The sequence below is a fragment of the Pholis gunnellus genome (assembly GCF_910591455.1).
Source record: "Pholis gunnellus genome assembly, chromosome: 2".
Taxonomy (NCBI): domain Eukaryota; kingdom Metazoa; phylum Chordata; class Actinopteri; order Perciformes; family Pholidae; genus Pholis; species Pholis gunnellus.
The window spans coordinates 21,330,391-21,351,188 of NC_136536.1; the positions used below are offsets into that span (position 1 = coordinate 21,330,391).

The 20,798-nt window shown below is 42.2% G+C and overlaps 2 protein-coding genes and 1 long non-coding RNA gene across 3 annotated transcripts; 1 reads left to right on the forward strand and 2 right to left on the reverse strand.

Moving 5' to 3' along the window:
* Nucleotides 1–192: 192 nt before the first annotated feature.
* LOC306706466 (E3 ubiquitin/ISG15 ligase TRIM25) lies at nucleotides 193–5,175 on the reverse strand. Its single transcript, XM_079173568.1, has 4 exons — nucleotides 4,449–5,175; nucleotides 3,487–3,626; nucleotides 1,992–2,159; nucleotides 193–1,523 (listed from the first exon to the last, which is right to left on the reverse strand). Exons 1-4 carry the CDS (start codon nucleotides 5,091–5,093, stop codon nucleotides 815–817), a joined length of 1,662 nt encoding a protein of 553 aa, XP_079029694.1. The 5' UTR covers nucleotides 5,094–5,175; the 3' UTR covers nucleotides 193–814.
* A 4,874-nt stretch (nucleotides 5,176–10,049) lies between these two features.
* Nucleotides 10,050–10,664, reverse strand: LOC306701585. The gene is made up of 3 exons (XR_013767240.1): nucleotides 10,620–10,664; nucleotides 10,322–10,442; nucleotides 10,050–10,153 (listed from the first exon to the last, which is right to left on the reverse strand). It is a non-coding gene; the product is annotated as an uncharacterized lncRNA (long non-coding RNA).
* A 7,171-nt stretch (nucleotides 10,665–17,835) lies between these two features.
* Nucleotides 17,836–20,798, forward strand: LOC306713062 (twist-related protein 2-like; the record flags this gene model as incomplete). The annotated part of the gene is made up of 2 exons (XM_079182622.1): nucleotides 17,836–18,488; nucleotides 20,426–20,798. The coding sequence occupies one exon, from the start codon at nucleotides 17,836–17,838 to the stop codon at nucleotides 18,469–18,471; it is 636 nt and encodes a 211-aa protein (XP_079038748.1). The 3' UTR covers nucleotides 18,472–18,488; nucleotides 20,426–20,798.

Consider the following 20,798-nt stretch of genomic DNA (forward strand, 5'->3'; position numbering starts at 1 on the left):
TTCTGTATAAGTGTACAGGTGCATTTAGGTTGAATACAAATGGTTAAATCTCCGTTAGTTGCCTATTTACTGCCCAACCTGGCAACCTTAATGTCAACTCCAGCACCCTTGAATTAATGAACGGTCAAGAGCCAATCATGTACCACATGAACCATAGAAACTGTCAAACATAGAAGTATGGATACACAGGCATCATCATAAGAGTTTAATTCTTGCATAAACATAAGCATGTCTCATATCCAGCCTAAATGTCAGTGTTCACACACAATGTTTACTGTATATAAAGAACATAAAAAGGAAAACAGGCAACATTCATGAGACATTCAGTTCACTTTTAATACGCAGACAAATGGAAACATAATAAATCTTAGCATCTCAGATAAACAGATGACCAAAAAAACCACAAAGCAAATTCATTCAAGGAACACCCATATTGATCTATATACCCCACAAATTTCACTCTAATCATGAATAAAAAAACATGTTTTTGTAAACAAATTATCTCGTGATTTTAATGCTCCAGTTCCATAATGCCCTCATGGTTTTGTATCATAGCATGGCATTTTAAAGTATTGTATGTATTGTGGGATATAACAGATACAAAAAACAAGCTAATAACAATATTATTAATATGGCACTTTATTTAGAAAAGAGATGTAGCTCAAAGTAAAATTAAAATGCAACCCATTTAAACAAAAGGCATAAAGACAATAAAAATAGACAATAAAAAGAAATAAGTTGAGAAAAACAATCTAATCTAATTGAAATAAAAGCATATCTTTTAAATATCTTTTTCTGCACTTTCTGCATATGATCACATCCCATTGTGCAGTGTGATCCAGGACTGCTGTGTGTTTGAATGTATACTGAACGCCGGATAGACCGGTTCCTTGAACGCAGCCCTGAAGGTGTGGAGGTGCTCCCTGCGCACTTTGATGTTGTGGAACATCAATGTCCCCGCCTCATAGTCCAGCGCTATCTCGATCCTCAGCGGATGATGGGTCATTTCCCCCAGAGCTACGTTGCAGGAGGACTGGCACCCTGTCAGCTTGCCGTTTTTCCACTGCAGCCGCCAGGAAACTGAGTTGTGACCCAAACGACTGTGGTCCCCACGGCGAGGGATGCTCTTGTAACACACGCCCAGCGACCACATGCTGTTGGGCCCCACCTCCACCACCCATACATGCTCCCCGCTCGAGAACCCCTGCCCGCAAAGAACCTGAGGCACGCTTGTGAAACGCTCTGGGTGCTCCGCGTATGGCAGCTTGGCGGAGCTGTACTTGACTGTACGCTGATCATTGGAGACCAACAGGCTGGGGTGGGCGGTGCAGAGGTTGAAGGTGAGGTCCAGCGGGTTCAGGAGTATGTGGAGGGAATCCAGGAGGCCGGTCATCTCTGAGCGGAAGTCTTGGGTTTTGAGGCCCGCCTGGAGACGCTTGGTGTTGAGCGGTGCTTTCGAGGGGATCACGGGGGGAATGGCGCCGGTGACGACTTCTCTCAGCTTAGGTTCAATCATCATGAACCTGGAGAGCAGAAGGATCTCCTCAGTTGAGGATTGTTGCTGCTATGTGCTGTGCTTCTTTGCGACACATCTTTACTTATGTAGGCTGTGTGTGTGTGTGTGTGTGTGTGTGTGTGTGTGTGTGTGTGTGTGTGTGTGTGTGTGTGTGTGTGTGTGTGTGTGTGTGTGTGTGTGTGTGAGTGTGTGGACCTATCTGCTTATCTTATATTTCACAAGCGCCAATAGCTTACAGTGCACATTTTTTAAATTCTATATTACTCAGTTTGAAAAGCTGATCATGCAAATGCAATTCATTTTCATGGTGCATGTGTTGACTAACCTCTTTATGTGTTTGTTCTCATCAATCAATATACTAAGGGACAATGTAAACAATAAAGTTTGTAGGGAAAATATTCTTATTCATGCATTGCTATTTCCTTCACTGGGTTTTAGAGTAGGGTTGTAGAAGCAGTTTAGATTTGTGTTGTACCTGTGTATGAAGATGCACGCGTCTGTCTCGCTGAGGGCCTGCGTGGCACTTCGCTGGGCCTCCACTAACTGCTGCTGTTGCTCTTCGAGTGCACCCAGTTCCAACTGCCAGCTTTTCCTGCGCATGCACCGCTCCTCCTCCAACAGCACGTGCAGACGCTCCCTGTACCTGAACACAACACAACAGCGTTGCATCTAAATAACGGTAAGCTTGGAGGACTAGTTCACAATTTTCCGCATGGGGATTTTATATACTGTTGTTGGTTTTTTTTAAATATTTATTCCTCCTATTATTACTAGCATTGCTTGTACTCCAGCCTTGAGACCTTTCCCATGTCGATAAGGACCAAGGCTGATTCCAAGCTCTGAATCCTCGAGGTTAGGTTTTCGTGGTGAGCTTCCGTTGTCCCGTTTAACTGTGAATGGCACAGCTGTTTCAGAGCTCATAGACCAGTGATGTGACTGGGAGAGAGTATTTAGGTGTGGAGTATAACAATAGAGAAGAAAAGGAAGAGGAATTCCTCCCAAATAGCTGATAGCTATTTATAGACTGCGTGAGCTAAATAACACAAGAAGCCTAATTCTCCTTTACAATAATTCACCACTTGTGCTATATAGCTTACGGTCCTAAAGAACAATCATATTGATACAGATTTATTTTTTCTTTACATGTAAGGAAATCAAACTTTAAAAACTGAAACAGTGACGTAAACTATCTTCTAGTCCAGTTTTAGAGCTGTTGTCAAATAGTCTATGACGTTAAGTGTACTGGCAGTCTAAAGGCTGACAAACTGGATTCATCTCATGAAGTGAAGCCACTGCTTGAACCTGCTCTTCAAGCCTGAAAGAAGAGCCGCTTCTGGTTATCTGATGGACACATTTACTGTAAATCCTGGGTGAGTGACTTCACACGTGTTCTTAAAGTTATAGTAAAGGGAGAGAACTCCAAAAAGACTAAAAACAGTTCCATCACTATTTAAATGTAAAGAAGAGTTGACCCATCTTCTTTTAAAACTTACTTACATCATTTTACTCATTTAAAAAAAACGGTGTGCATTAGGATTGGTTGTTTTTAAAGATGAAGACATTTCCATTCCTTTATTTTATCTAATCATATCTATTTTTAATGTCATGGCTTATAGCCTATACAATTCCATAGAATGTGATATTATCCATATCATTCACCATTAGTGAGCATCACAGTCACGAAAAGCAACAGGTGATGGTTTGTTTTTCGTTTTCTGGTTGTGACATTTCTAAAGAGATTGAGATTAGTGTTATTGTCCACAAATGACGATGAAGGGGTGAGAGGTCCTGTTATACATTTACTGCCATCCACTGGACCATGAAGGGCACTGAAAACATGGTTTAAAAGCTTTTTAAATATCCATGTCTTCATAAAGTAGGACACTTGCATCTTTTAATACACCAGCTTTAGGGCACCATGTGTGACTTTTAAAGGCAGCATCAATACCAGCACACGTGCGGTATGTTACCTGTCCACCAGAGCAGCCATGCTGTCCACGACGGTGACCGCCTTGTTGACCAGTTTCTCCCCTATAACTTCAGACGCTCCCTGCTCCTGTGTTGTCTTCTGAAGGAGACTCTCGGTCATCTTCAGCCTGCAAGAAACCACCTGCAAACACAGAAGTGACATTTTGAGATTTCTGTCTTCAACACTTGTGCTTTTCTCGTAACGGGCTGTGAACAAGGCAAGGGGGAAAACACATTTCCATGTTGCAAGTGAAATGGGATGGACGGGGCCTGGAGTACAGTCATTTTGTTAACGTCCCTGGGACTCTTTGGTGCGATGGGTTGACTCTGCTGCTCAGCAGTGATGGAATGTAAGTGTTTGAATCAGTCACCTGGAACAGAGAACTCCCTTTCATCCTGTCAGAATTCATTGCCCATGTTCTCTAAAGTCAGACATGTTTTGCATTCTCATCATGCAATAAGCACAATGGCACTGAGCCAGACAGCCGCCAGCAACCAGCCACATTATTTTAAAGTTCTGTAAAAGTCTGCATACATTTTCTGGAAAGAACTATTTTATTTTATTTTAATCTAGCAGTTTCCTTGAAATAAAGAGTTGTGTTTCAACATAAGCATACAATAAACATTCATTAAGATTATTGTACTGTATTAATAGGAACGTTATTCGTCTCGTCAAATTGTGTGCTTGCATGTTGATAAATGGTCGGCATGTTCACCTCATGCTCTGCTCTGCACTGACTAAAGAAATCTGTGTGTTATCAGTTTGTTTGAATTTCCCTATAATAAGATATTTTCAGGAAATTATTCTAAAGTTTGACCGTAAAATAGAACATTACCTTGTCATTTACTTTATCACCAAATCACAATATTTTAGACGTGAGCAAAACTAATGCTACAATATCACAGTTGGAAACATGCCTCTCGAATAAAGGTCTGGAAAACACAAGTGAAACAACAGAACTACCGTGCTGCGGTTCTCCAACGCCCGTCTCATCTCCTCTTCGGCCGCGTCGAAGGTGAGGACATCGTGGTTCTGGTGACGGCCTTCTATGAAGCACGTGTCGCACATCAAGCTCATGTCGCTGGAGCAAAAGTACTCGAGGGGACGCCGGTGGGTGGCGCAGCTTTTGGTCCCCAGCTCATTCAGGGGCTCCACCATAGTGTGCGCACTCAGCCACTCCTTATCCTGGTGTCTCTGGAGATGCCCGGAGCACAGCGACACCTCACACCTCAGGCAGGTCTTCACAGCCGGCGACTTTTTGTCGATGCAGTGGTCGCAGAGAACCTCCGACGTCCTCTCGGGCTCGCTCTCAGGCTTGCTCTCAGGCTTGCTCTCAGGCCGCCTTTCCAGCTGCGGCGCGGTGGCTTGGTACCCCTCGATGATGCTGCAGAGCTTGAAGTTTTTCCTCAGGGAATCCACACCCTGATACTCCTCGCGGCACTCCGGGCAACGTTGATGTGTTTTGTCCGTACTGTCGATGATCTTGCAGATGCAGGCCAGACAGTAGTTGTGGCCACAGGGGAGAACCACCGGATTGGAGAAGAACTGGAGGCAGATGGGGCAGCTCAGCTCGTGGGCTAGCTGCTCCTCCGGCTTGGACGAAGACATGGTGGGAGGTGGTGATGTTGGATGCTTCTTATGTTGCTTGCCAATTATTTCTCTTGTTGCTCTTACCTTGCCTCCACCTTTTCTTCACACTGTCTCCTCTTCCCAGGCCGGTGAGGCTACAGGTGAGTCTACGATGACAACCGGTAATACAGGTAGTGTACAACACAAACAAGGAAGTCAGCTGACGTTTATAATTTATCAGAACGGTAGAAGGCGTATCCATGTGTGCAGGAGAGCATTCCTTCCCAAAAGGCCCTGTCCTCTGCGCTACCAGAACTTTCCACCACCACAGGGGTTGCTGTTGATGGTAAAAATATGCGACGCATGACAATAGTCATGCATGTGCCCGCCCCGCGGAGCTCATTGCGGGAACTAGAAAGCAAATGATGTGCCAGGAGCCAGCTTAACTGGAGAACAGAGAGAACAAATATTACCCGAGGCAAGTGCAAGCTGCACACCTTGATCCATTGTCTTGTTCATTTTCTTATTTTCGCTTTATTTGTCTTCAGTAGACTTGAAAATTCCACAACCCAACCCAACCCTAAAGGTATTTAAAACTCTTCGTGGTACATAACAAAATACATGACCGACAGTTGGTTTCATCCAACATTTGGCTCATCGTGTGCGCGTCACGTAAGTTGTGTGCGTTTCTCTGCACGTGCTCGGGTGCAACGGAGGAGCCTGGTGCCTCACACGCAGCACGATCACACGCGCTGAATGTCTCCTGTTGACTGTAAGCAACGCGGGGGGGGGCATCGCCTCCTTCAGTGCCCTTAATAAGAGACTTCTCAGTTGAGGCAACAAGGTCATCTTACTAACAAAGAGTCAAGTGGAAGTATTTCAGTGTTTTCTATAATTAGACACCCAACCGTTTAAAAGTGGTGGCTCCGACTGTTTCCAAAATAACCGATAACTGCAGGTACTGCATCCTAGCTCATAACACGCATGACCTCAGGAGTATATTGAAGCATAGAATTCAGCTCCTGAAATAGATAGAAAAGGTTTACTCATTAACTGGCCATACATTTAAGAAATGCAAATAAACACCTTTTTTTAAATAACTGTCAAACGCGTGCATGCAGTATTTATTATAATGCACATGTGCCATTGAATACACACATCCCACATTTCCATTATTCTAGAGATCAACACAAAGTTGTAATACGTCATTATTGCTGAGTTGACACTTCTGCTCAGCACTGATGTAATTTAAGTGTTTGAATCAGTCACCTGGAACAGAGAACTCCCTTACATCCTGTCAGAAGTCATTTCCATTTTCTCTAAAGTCAGACATTTTTTGGCATTCTCATCATTCACCAGTTACAAAGCACGATGGCCACCAGCCAAAGTTCTGTGCCAATTAAAGAGAAATCTAGAAGTTTCCTTGAAATAAAGAGTTGTATTTAAACATAAGCATGCAATAAAAATTCATAAAGATGAATGTATTTACAGGAAGGTTATTCGTCATGTTTGTCAAATTGTGAGCTTGCATGTTGATAAACGGTCGGCATGTTCATCTGACATGCTGTGCACTGACTGATCTCACCATTTTTAAACCATCAAGTTTGTCAGCACATCTGTCTGAAAGTAAAGTTTGAAGCAAACATTGGTGTGAGACTTTGACGCAAGGACCGCAGGGAGGACATCTGCTGAACACAGAGGCTCGTGACGGCATCCCTAGATTTGGGTAAGCTTCACCACTCAAGGTCAATAACCTCAACCATCATGACCATCACGCCAGAGCTTCACAAACTGAGGGTTTGACGCCCTATCCTAGCCATAACCTTAAGGTCGAAGCCAAATCTCAATCATCTTGCGAGAGATTTGCTAATCGTAAAGAGCCTTTAAAAGAACAGGAAGCCAGCGTTAAAGGACCAGTGTGTAGCACTTCTGGGGGTCTATCATTAGAAATGGAATATAACGTTCATAACCATGTTTTCATTGGTGTCAAATCACCCGGAAATATAAATCGTTTTTGTTAGCTTAGAGGGAGCCCTTCATATCAACAGTGTTTCTCAAAGGCAAGGATGCTTCTTTGGTGGGACGGGTCCTCCCAAGTCGGGTCCTGCAGTTGCAGTCTAGCGAGTGTGCTGTTGTGCAGAAAAAATGGATGTTTAAAAAAAAAAAGTTTTTTCTTCTATTTAAAATAATTCAGAATACATTACAATTTCTAGTATCAATATTAATTTCGCAATCCTCAAAACACTACTCAGAATCAAAGCCATGTTGCACTGCCATGTTTCCGCAGCAGCCCGGAACGGACCATCCAAACCATCTCATGACCTTCTCACTTGGTCCACATCGGCAGACTGATTTTGCTACATTGGCATGAAACTTTGGATGTTCCAGCTTTCCATGTTCTTCCACTCCAGAAAAAGCATGTAAGTGAACCTTGAGCCATGACAGAGACTGTTTATTAACTGTCTGTTTGGACAAAAAGAGGGATTACACAATACTTTACAATTGAATGAATCCATCACTATAAATAATATATATTGAATAAAAAATGTATTTATTAATTCACTGAAAGAGTGAACCGCTGAATCAAACAGTGAAAATGGAGCCCTGAATCGTTTCTGAAGCTTGTAAAACAATTTGAAAATGCAATTTGAAAAAGTAAACAAAAAGATCATCTAGATATACGTTATGCAAAAGCTGCTCATAGTAATGCAAATATCTTACTACTCACTTGTGAGGCGTCAGGTGTTATCTCTGGCTCCACCTTGTGTACTTAAAGGGTTAGTTCAACCACAAAAGTGTTCCACTACACATTGATCTCCTGAATAAAAGTCCTGTATTTGATAAATGATCTGAGGAGAAAGGGTGAGATTAATTTGATCTCATGCGTTTAGGACATTTCCTTATTTTCCTGTAGTGTCCCGTAGCTAAGTCGAGGGCTGATGTGTTAATAGTCTCCTTGCTGTATATTCTCTATTGATGCCGATTTCTTTGAGTTTCTTCGGGTAGCTTTAGTTTTAGTCTAACAACCCAGTTCTGCACTTTATTCCAGTCACACCAGAAAATGTAGCTGCGACAGCAGGAAGAAACTATTGTTAAAATAAGGAAGTGCTCAATAAAACCTTAATAATGCCTGAGTAAACTACCGATTACACAAGCTGATGAGTCACTGGCTAAAATGTGCTGTGCAAATGCAAGAAGTGTTTCCGTTACATTCGCCCCCGATTGTCAATCACATCATTTAGAAGTCATTAATGAAAGTAAAGCTGAGAGTCTGATGCTGATCCCGTTTTCCAGGTGAAAAGCCATACAAATGCTCCCTCTGTGAGGCGACGTTCAACAGGAAGGACAAAGTGAAGCGACACATGCTCATCCACGAACCCTTCAAGAAATACAAGTGTCCGTTTAGGTGAGGCTCTCCGGTGGAAACAAGACCTATTGGCTTATTTAACTTCCCTTGTTCCTACTTAATTCTTTTCATCATTTAAGCCTTTTCAACTTTTACGTCTATCCTTCTTCTCCTTTTTCCTCATTTGAGCTTTTCTGTCCTCTTTTTCTTTTGATTCTTTTCTATTAGACTGTCTTACAGGTTATTTAATTTAATTTGTCTGTTTTTTTTGTCATCAGAACACATGTGGGCTGCACTAAAGAATTCAACAGGCCAGACAAACTCAAGGCCCACATTCTGTCCCATTCTGGTGAGTGAATATCACCAGAAATCATTTTCATCTGAACAGAGATGACGGAATATTGCTTGTGATGTTGTTGTGATGTTGTAGAAATAAGAAAACGTCTTTTCCCACTTTATGTTTACACAAATAAGTGAGCAGATTGAATACATTACATATTGGTGGTGACCCAGATGTGGAAATATTGCTGTTGGATGATGGACTTTTCTGTAGTCATACCTGAGACTTGACTGGAAATCATAAGTGTGTGTTTGCAGGGCCAATAGATTCAATAAAAAGATAGAAATATCATGTTTAGGTGTAGAAGTCTAGAGCAGCTTAAAAGGAGAGAGAATTGTTTGTATCACTGAAACTTCAGTTTGCAGTTACATACAGTACATGTTTGCATAAGGCGTAAGTGAAGCGAGGTAAACCCTTTATTAGTCTCTAAATCACAATTACCAGATCGAAATATTGTGTTCATTTAAATAACATTGACAGGACACGTGTACAAAGGTTCACCTTAGACAACAGTGCATTCAGACAAGCAATACATTATGTTGTACAATTATCAGTATACATGGATAATTAGATATGGCTAAATAAATACAATAAATAAATCAATGCTGAAATAAGTGCATAAATAGATGAATATTAAATTGATAATAAAATATATCAAAGCTCGAGGGATTGAATAAATATTTTCTTTGTTGTAAACTTATTTTTATATATTTTTAAAAATAGAACTAAAAGGACTAAGTAATAACTAAGTAATTGCATAAATGGATATTAGTATGGCATAAATACATGTCAATAATAGATTAGAAACACAGTAATGCACAATGTATTTTATACTGACACAGATTATTTTATTCATTTGAGGCACAAACACACACACACACACACACATTCTTTATGTAATTCATCAAAGTGACAAATTGTCACTTGGATTTTAATTTGTGATCGACCCAGAAAAAGATTAAAGCAATACTCTGCAAAAATGTAAATAGGCAACTTCACCGATCCACTTTTAATCATGATACATTCGTTATATTTCACTGATTTTGTCTGTTAAGCTGAACTCACTATTAGCCATCGAAAAAGGCCGTGTGTCATCAGGACAAGTCTTTTGTTTTCATCAGTCTATAATAATCTGAAATGAGAATGTTTTCAATCACTTAGAATGAGCCCCCATTTTTACATAAGGAGCTGGTCCTCTTCCAGGGAGTCCACCATGTAGCAGCCCAGATCAGACAAACCAAACACCGGCTCCAGAGCTTTAATGTCTAGTAAAAGGTTTAAAAGGTGACGGCTTCAGATGCACACGACCTGCCAGAACCACAAGATCTGTTTGCTGCTTCGAGCGTAGTGTCTGTAGATGGTGTTTCTTTGCCAGTCTGCAAGGTCGATCTCCTGCATACCACACAGCATCACCTGTAATGGGACACCAGTTATTAATATCAAAAGATCAAGTTAATTTTTTATATATTTCATCAGCTCTCAATCAGATCTTTCTACAACACAAATTGAATTTACAGCACAGTATGTGCAGAGGTCTCTTTCCCATAACACGTCATGTATCCCATAAATGATGGTCCATACCTCGAGCTCTTTAGCATCAAAGTACTGCAGGTACTGCTGAGGGAGGACCTCGTTGAAGCCTTCAAAGAAAGCCTGCGTCTGCTCCTCCACTCCTCTGGACATCCTCCACTCTGCTACCAGCCTGCAGGGGGAGACAGAGGCAAATAGTCACATGTTGCACTCCACCTCATCAAACTCACAACGTTAAAAATACAGCAACACTGTGTGCTACATTATAGCCGGAGGTTTCACAGAGTAAAAACAACCTGACATGTAATTATTGTGTGCCGAATTAAAATGACTCGTATCAACAATCCACCTGATGTACTCCTCCTTGTTCTCCTCGGTGACCTGCAGGTCTCCTCCTCCTGATTTCAGCTCATTTTCATTGATTAGAACATTCTAGACTTCTTCAATATATATAAAAAACCCACATAAAACATGTTTTATGCCAAAGTACCCCAACAACTAATACCTCTGTGAATCAAGCAAAATTAAATAAACAAGTGAAATAATAAAAACTTGAGTGAGGTAGCCATGCTCTCGGCCTCTCTAAAGATCCGACTCTAACGCCACAAAGTTCAGTTTTCCTATGTCTTTGCAAGAAGAACAGACTGGAATTTTTAAGAAACATGTCAAATGTTTTCTCTTTTGAGGAAAACAAAAAAGTTCAGGCAGAGGAAAGACCGGAGTCTCTTATCAAGCCGAGGCAGAGTAGACTCTGTAAGCTGCTCTCAGTACGACAAGGGTTTTTAATATTATTATGATCATGATCATTATTAGTAGTAGTAGTAGTCATAGTGGTATATTATGCTAGTGTAAGTATAAGCTCCATTTGTGTCAAAGTCTAAATGAAAAATACAGTTCACCCGTCCTGCTCTTTTTCTTCAGGTGAGATTAACATAATCACAGTAATAATATTTTGAGAAGAAATAAGTTAACATTTTGTAGTGGTGGTTGTTAAGCAGTCAGTATGTAACATATGTTGGATGAAATACATGTTTAATCACTTACTGCATTTAAAATGACAATTCTAATATTATTCATTTTTATCTTGTGTGACAGTGAAAATGCCACGTCACGTCCACAACGTGGTTGCTCAGCTGTTTTATGGAAAATGATCTTCACTCATATAAAATGACAAACCAAATAGCTAATGTAGTGGATCCTCTTTATTTGTGTGTCTGTGTAAACATATGACGCAGTGTAAACCCATGACCTTTCAAGCGTGTGTGTGCCATATGTGCATATATATATATATATATATATATATATATATATATATAAATATAAAAGCTCCACATGTGATAACATTCTCCCATTTCTCTTAGTCGAAATATTTATGCTACGTCCTCATTTGAGCATGCAGTTCAAACAGACAGGGTCCGGTGTTCTTTCCCCTTTTTCCAAACGCAGTCAGCCTCCGGGGGGCCTTCCCAGACAAGACGAAGCATTGTGCGGCCCGCCCCTCCCCGTCTTCCCTGCCCCAATATGCATGTGTTTATATCAAGGCCTGATATCCATTTTCCATCGCATACTCCTGTAGCTCGGAGTTATTTATTTTTAGCAAACAGGGAACAGTTTCAAGGGAGCTGTGTGATCCATCACAGGTGTCCCGTCGCCCACTGAGAGGACGTGCGGTCTGATGATGGTTAAAGAGAAGAAGATGAAAAAGATTCAATGGGTTTGGCAGCAGTCTGCGCTCAGGAGCATGGGCGCTAACTTCCACGACTACTAAAAAGTATTGCATGAGAGTAGGATTGTTACTTTCTGATGTAAATATTTCTAGTCATTCAACACCAGACTGATTGTGTTTATATTAATTTGATCATTGTGTGACCTCATGCCAAGTTTTCTCAGAGTTTGAGAAACTGTTACTCATATACTCCTGCAAACATTCTAAGATTTGCAAAATGTTGTAATGTAGGATACACACTGCACGAGAATCAGGCCGTTTCGGGGCCTGACCCCCCCCCCCCCCCCTTCAGCAAAGCCACTCTTTTGAAGTTTCTAAAGATTACCTTGCCAGACTTTCCTGTAGTGTGAGGTATGTTTAGAGTGTTTTTTTTACATCCCCTGATCTGCTCGGAGGTCCATCAAGAACGCACCAATTTTAAATCCTGAGTATTAAACATGTTCAATATTTACGGTCGTATTAAATACTATTTGAATGTGGGCCAGCCTTAAGGGTGTAATAACGGGCCACCTGCTAGAAAGAAATAATCATTTCATCTACTACCGGGTCATTCGTATGTATGTATGTATGTATGTATGTATGTATGTATGTATGTATGTGCGTGCGTGCATTGGGTGGGTTGCCAGGTTGAGCGCAGTGGCTCCACCAAGAGAACATTATATTTCCCACAACTTAAGCTTCTGCATTTTCCAAATGCAATAGTATTATTCAAACGTATTGTTTGATTCGTAATGCGTACCGAACCGTGAGCCTCGTGCCGAACGGTTCAATAAGAATACGTATATTGTTACACCCCTAATAACCTGTAGTGTAGCGTCATAATGAGGTTATTAGGACGTGGTTCAACAGGTATAAAACACATGGCCCGCCACTGAACGTATATATATATATATATATATATATATATATATATATATATATTAGTGCTGGCTAAGTTAACGCGTTATTATTGCGTTATTATTGCGTTAACGCATTAATTAATTAATGCATTTTTTTTTATTATCATTTTGAAAGTCGGTTGCTCACTGGCAGCGGTGGAGGAAGGCTTCGGCAGACTACCTTGGCTGCAGCGTGTGGGAGAAGTATAGAGAAACAAAAGCAAGACAAGCTAACAAATGCCACAGCGAAGTGGATACAAACTGCACGTAGACGCACCATCACAAGAAGAATACATAAGTTGTATGAACAGGAGAGGACTACAAAAGCGACGGCGTTACAACGTGCACCAGCTGTTGCTCTCACTGGAGACTACTGGACATCGCTGGGTAACCATAGTTACCTCTGAGTTACAGCATTATATTGATGAACAGTAGAGCTGCATTCACATGATCTGACTGTCATGAAAACAGACGACAGACATTTTGATGAAACGTGCTGAAACATTTTATTCATGTTGCACAGCAGTGGAACGTAAAGTCAGCACACTGAGCACAGCAATATAACTGCTACTGTGTAAAGGGAATACTGCTGAATAATTAGTGCTATATATGCTATATATATATATATATATATATATATATATATTATATAAATAAATTCAACCAAAACTGCAGCTTGCGGTCATTTTGCAGGCAAATAGTTTGTACGCCATGTAGTTTGTACTGATTACAATGTAAACCCATCCGAATAACTATGACTGAACAAGTGACGTATGATGTGTGGTTGGGGAGGTGGATGGGTCAAACGAGGCTCAAGGTTATATTTTTGGCGTGTCTTGTGTTCTTATGTTACGTTGTCTACGTAAGTATTTGACTAAGTTGACGTAGTTATTTTAAGCACAACCAGATGTTTTTTCCTAGTCTGAATTTAGCGTTTTTGTTGCCTAAACCTGCTTAAAACGTGTCTGTTATCACTGCTTTGTTGACTACATAACCGTGACCATTTCACGGTAACGGCGTGGCGTTAAGTGACACGTGAAAACCTGTTTGACAATGTAAACCCTGTGGTGATAAATGCCATGTAAAAAGCCTAAAATTGCATACCAATGACACAAGGAAAGGTCACGTTTCGTTTCGTCCTCCTGTTTCCACCGGAGAGGGGCGTGCGGCAGCCCCGGGGGACGAACTTCAGAGACCCCTATGCCAAATGTTGAATATTTATTTAAGTGCAATTTTTTTTCTTTTACCATGAAAGTGTCTTAAGTTGGGGCAGTAATCCCCCAAGATCAGAGCTCCGTCTGTCTTCTGGAGCTGCCGCTCGCTGTATTCCTGGCGAAGTAGCCTCCCGGTGGGGAGCAGTTTCTGCCACATTGAATTTACGTTAATCCAATAAACAAACTATAAAACGCACACGAATGTGTACCTGGAAGAACAAGTCGTTCGTCCAGGTACAAGATATCTCTGTGTCACAATTTAACAACATTTTACAACATTCTGTTGATAATGTTATTTCACTTTTGAAAGTTTTAAAATATACTGCCATATATTTTACATTGCACCTTTAAGCTGCCAATATGGCAGATCAAATATTATTAGTTTATTTTGTCACCCTGAGGTAGTCTGTGGAGCTCTTGGACACAAATAAAAGTATTCAGCATCAAAACACATGTATCCTTGAGGCCTGCAATATGTGTTGAATATATTTTCCTCCTCATACACCTGCTAGGCCCCATTTTAAAGTGCTTCAAATCCTGCATCCTTTACACACTCATTCACAAATCGGGTAATAGCCTCACTCCTGGCCTTTGCTGGTCCGTTGTCAAGTTTGTTTGCACGATTGCTGGCAACTCTCTGGAAGTAATGGCCAGCCCCAGCGCCACACCCGGGTACCAGCTGCAGTCAAGACCAGCACCGTGGTCAATCAAGAGGACTGTATTTCAAATACCTAGCATAGGATGAGAGGAAACCCTGTCAAAACCTAACCCCATTTTATCTCAATACTTTGCATGTTACTCAGCCACATTGCGCAACAGTAGAGCGGTAGAGAGACAACCATATGTTTCCAGCGGCAGGATGCATCTTCAAAGGTAGAACTTTGATTTCATATATGTCTGCAGTCTGCCCACAGTGAACAGAAACCAACTTTCAATCAAATGTTTTCAACACCGTGCCAAGTTTTGCAGTAATTAAATTCAGCTGCTCTTGTCTTTGTTGTGCAAGCTAAGCACGGCTAGGGCAACAGATGTTCCATGCATCCAGCAATGTTAACCAATGAGCTATGGTGCCAGGAAGAACAACAAGAGGAATATTCCTAGCAACTGATATCTTCATGAGCAGAGGATGTGACAAAGAGCACACAGACTACACGTCAGCAAATCACAAACCCACATAGTATCGCATTACGAAATAACTGGTGGTCACCTTGCTGCTACCAGACCTGACTACAACCTCCGGCTCTAAAAAGGGAAGCCAAAGAGGAAGTGCCTTAAACTTGCATTCTCTTTACTGACCAGCAGGGGGCGACTCCTCTGGTTGCAAAAAGAAGTCTGATTGTGTAGAAGTCTATGAGAAACTGACCCAACTTCACACTTAATTTATTACCTCAGTAAACATTGTAAACATGAGTTTATGGTCTCAAGCGCTAGTTTCAAGTCTTCTTCAAAACAGCATGATGCTCATTCACTAAATGATGGTATAATGTAGAGTAAAATAGAGGGGGAATAGGAAGGGCTCCTCCCAAAATTGACTGATCCTCATTTTTGTTGAAATCTGACTGGCTTAGTCATTTACATTGTGAACGTGACTAGCGCTCCAGTTGACCTCTGGCTGGACATTATTTGGTTCAGTGCTCAATGTGGGTGGCTCCGGCCGCCGCCATCTTGGTCAGTAATTAAAAAATGGGCAAAGAGGTGGATGGTCGGTGGAGCTGTGGCAGGAAGGGGAGACAGTTATGAGCTAGCGATCTGATTACGCACCCATCAGTCACTGAAACTCAAAAAGATGTATAGATTTAAGCCGTAATATAATTCAAACAAGTGAGTTGTATAAAAATTCACTCCCCCTCCCCCCACAGTCATCATGAAAGGAGAAATTAGCTATAGGGACCAAAACCAGTTTTCTATCTGGCCGTAAACATGTTTATTTCTGCTGTAAAGTTGGACATTTTTACATGGGGGTCTATGGGGATTGACTCGCTTTTGGAGCCAGCCTCAAGTGGCCATTTGAGGAACTGCACCATGCGCGTTGGCTTCATTTCTCAGCACCAGAAGTTGCAGCTTCATACTACTCAAGATACTGTTGTGGCGACAGAAACCATACGCCGTCATGGTGAGCGGTGGTGTGTGCACAAGAGAAATAGTATCATCTGTGGTCAGACAATAGATGTTTCTCTTTCTGTTGTGGACAACAGCCATCTTTGCGTTGACTCAGTGGAGAGACTTTCCAGTTCTGTGTCCTAACAGTGCCAGTTCAAAAGCATTTTTTTGACCCAAGTGTTTTCAACAAAACAATGGACTTTTCTCTTGTCCGGGTGTGGCTGTGGGCCATCCCAAAGGCTCGCCCAGAAGTTTGGAGAGCAAAGTCCACGTTGGACCAGGACAGAGGCTTGTTCTACATGTAGCTCAGTGGATGAAAGCAACAAATTGTCCCAAAGGCCTCCCTCTGATCCACAGAACTCAATCTTTCCTTAATGCTGTGATTAGATCTCCTCCGTCCAGGTTTATGCTGAGAAACAGCCAAGTCCCTTTCCAATTATTTATGAAAGACATGTTTATTTCATAGTCATAGAACACCAAAACATTTTATTTCAGTTATTTACTTAATAATGGAGTCTGATTTGAGGCCATAGTTTGTAAGGATGTAGCATTGTATTTCTTTATGTATTTTCATTTACCTTTAAGGTTTTTTATACAGCAATGTCCATTCCTCCTCGATTTCTAATGGTGGCAGATCTGCCACAACCGCAACATTGTCATTTATTTCTCAACCACAAAAACAGAAAATGAACAATGAACAATTACCACCATTACTCCATCGGCCTGGAATGTCATGTGTTGAAGAATCATCACATTTCACTATTTATAAGGCAGAGAGATGTACCATGTCACTCTTCTCCAAACCAGAAACAAAAACATTTGTGGAGCTTCTTTTACAGATTTCTTTTCCCTTTTCTCTGAACTATAATGAAAGCAACCGATGATGGTGCTGAGAGTGGAGGCAGGGGGGACAGAGAGCCAGGCAGCGAGAGGGGGGGATGGTAGCGACTTGCTTTGGAGGAAATCTGGAACCTATAAACTTGGGCAACTTCTATGACAAGAGGCAAACGTCACAACGGCTCGGTTTGGTTGGCTGTACGGCACACCTTTGTCTCCGCCTCGTCTCTTTGATCGGACCAATCGCTCATGATTTGTTCTTCCTGTTGTCTTAAGCTCAGCTGTCCAAAAAGAGTCCTCTGAACCAATCGGTGGCTCAGATGGGTGGGCAGCTGAAAGTTTCGTGGTTCCCTCCCTTTAAAAAGTCAGATTCAGGTTGCCGTTGTCTCACATGCAGCTACAGGAGCGGGACATGAGAGCAGTCTGGTTTGCCGATGCATTTCACACTCACAGAGACTGTCGAAGAGGATCATTGGCAGGTTTCCACATGTGTGGATGAAGAAGCACTGTGGCGATCCAAGGCTGAGTGCCGATTACTCACCCGATTTGCTTGGCATGTTCAGCTGTGACAAAGCATAACGCTGAGAACTGTTGGAGAAGAACAACAACACAGCAGAAGGCCTGGAGAAACACGCAACGCCACAGAAGGAGTTCCTGAAGACGAACAGAACAGAGGACAGCCTCGCGGGAGAAGCAGAGGGGGAGTGGAGAGACATATTGGGGGAAAGAGAGAATCACTAGAGATATTCAGAGAAGGAGTGAAGGATAGAGAGTCCCATAAAGGAGAGAAGAGAAAAAACGTGGCCAAGCATGAGAGAGGAGGAGCAGTCTAATGATGACCACTCTGAGGGAGGGGGGGTTTCCAGCGAGGAGAACACGGTAAGACCACCATCTAACGCCTGTCCTGTTGTCGTAGCCACGCCGGGGGTCACCGGGCGTAAACGGCAGACGGGCTCACACACGGAGGATCACGTTACGACAGTTACTCCCACCACATCGGCACACGACGGCAAGATCAAGCCAGTGGAAGACATCCAGATCTACACGCTGACTGGACCAAAACGACTCAAAAGGAGTCCTCAACATCGGCCGCCTTCCTCGGGCCCATCCCTCTCTCCTGGCCCCGATGATCTCTCATCCCTCGAGGACCCACACGGCCAGCGGGTGATTGCCAACATCCGGGAGCGCCAGCGGACACAATCTCTAAACGACGCCTTTACGTCGTTGCGTAAAATAATCCCGACGCTCCCCTCTGACAAACTGAGCAAGATCCAGACCCTTAAGTTGGCGTCGCGCTACATTGACTTTCTGTACCAGGTTCTGCAGAATGACGAGATGGACACTAAGGTGGCTGGATGTAACTACCTGGCCCACGAGAGACTGAGCTACGCCTTCTCTGTGTGGAGGATGGAGGGGGCCTGGTCGACCATGTCTGCTGGTCACTAGCCCTGCCTCAAAGCAAGGTTCGTCTTTTGACTGTTTGCCCTAAAACAGATGGTGAATTCCACACTATAGGGAAATATTCTTACTTGATACAGAGGGTTGAAGAGAACTCTGAACTGTGTCTGCTCACCAGCGGACTATCTAACACCTCAGTTTAGATCATCTGTTTGCGTCAAGGATGATGGAAAGACTATTTGACACTCGAGCATGATCATTTTGATGGAGCTGATTTTTAAGCCACTATCACTTCGTGAAGTGATTTCATCGTTGTCTAGCGACATAGCAGATGGATTCTAATAATTCTATTGTCTTGCTTGCCAAAAGCAGCTATTACTGCTCAAGGGAGCCAATGATGATGTTGAAGAAAAGAATCAAAACAGGGACATTGTGCTCAGTGTGTGATTCCTAGCTCTTTTTTTATTTTTAAGACGCCATCACTCTTGTCATCTTCATAGATATGCATACTTTGAGCCACATTTAAACTTCATTTAATACTTATATTTAACTTTATTTCTGCCTCAGGCTAGCAAGTGTATGAAGTTGTGTGTAATATTTAAAGAGCAGCAACAAGAAAATGCAGAGAAATAATTTGAGGAAAGTCAGGACTGGAAAGACAAAATTGGATGTTCCAAGAGAGATTGGACCTTTGACTTCTTCGTACCCTTTCAACCCCCACTTTGCCAAGACTGACATATCATGAATCCCTGGCCGCCCCTGAACACAAGCGACGGTGGAAAAAGTAGCCACGGGCAGCCGTCGTTCTGACTTAAGTTTCTCTTCTTTGTACCCAAACCAAGCCCCTTTGTTTCTTCTGGTGCCAAAAAAAACTCTCCTCTTGAAATTCTTTCCTCTCGTTCTGGCCCAAATTTGCTTGCGTTGCACGAAACAGTGATGCAGCTACAGCGAGCTGACGAGGAGGCGTAATGAAAACAAACTGCCTCAAAAAGGCCATGAATCATGTGTGTCACCATCAAAGGGGAGGCTGATGTGGCTCCCTGCTGGGCTCCCATAAACCACTGGAAGTGATGGAGGAGGTGAGAGCTGATTTATGCACACACACACACACACACGCATGCATAGGTGAAGCCGTACACTTGAACCCATGCAGAAAAAACAAGCACCTTCCGTTGTTGGGTTTGGAAAAAAAAGTCAACATCCAGGATTGTCAAATTATATAAATAAAAACAGTTTTGTATCATTACAACCCTGATTTTTGTCTTCACCTGCAAGGTTTAGCCTTTATTCCATGTTAACAACCAAACTCCGAAGAGCTGGGAGTTGTAGTTTTGTTTGTATTCGATACATATCCATGACAAACCACTTCTTCCTTCATTGCCAGTATGCATGAAGCCCAGCAACCTATCATTAGACTGTCCCGGGGAGGTGGCTAATGTTTCCAGCTCCAGACTAATGAAGTCCTTTTTTACTGAGCCCAGTCGGCAGAGTGTGGTCTCCGAGGACTAACCTTCACTGGCATGTCAGAAGACACTTGACATCCAAAAAGAATTCAGTTTTGGACCAAAAGAGAAAAGTAGCCCCTGTGCATGTTGTGTATAAAATGAGAGTGGCTGGCTTTAAGAATCGTGGGGGATGAATTTTTGAGTGCACGTTCATTTCTTACTGCATTCGACAGTGTGACAGCTATTTATTGGGAACCCCCCCCCCCCCGAAACGTCACTGCTGAACCTCAGTTTAACGCCCATGCATCACCTTGTATTATTACATTTAAACCAAGTTCTGATTTTGTATGTTGATTCTAGCATATTATGAATAAAAACATGTGACATTTATTTCAGCTCTTTTTCCAATGATAAAATGAGCTAAAAAAGTTGTGGGTCAGCGACCCATTGACGTCTTCGTTGTTTGAAATTATTTTATTCATATGTCCAACATCCAATGATGAATATGCGTACCAGCGGTTACAGCAGTAACGTGTCTGTCTTTTTTGTCTTTCCAGCTGCTGAATAGAGTGACTGTGATCTGCCCTACATTTCTGCTCCATGCTGCCATTACTGCCGTTCTAATCACATGGACTTTGATGCAAATGGATTTTTAGGAGAAAAGGACTGTTTGATAATATTCAAAAGGCATCTTGATGAGGATGCACGCTCACATGGAGAAAGAGGACATTTCTGGACCAACTAAACCAACAAAGAGCCTTTGCTTACTGAGAATACACAGAAATTGACAACACGGGTCAAGTTGGATCAGTTTTTGTGTTTCATGCTTTTCCCGCTGGATGTTATTCTAAGGGCACTTCTGTTATAGCTGTCAGTGTAGAACACTTAACATGCAGTTCAAGCAAGACTTCAATCTCGGACAGTGATTGG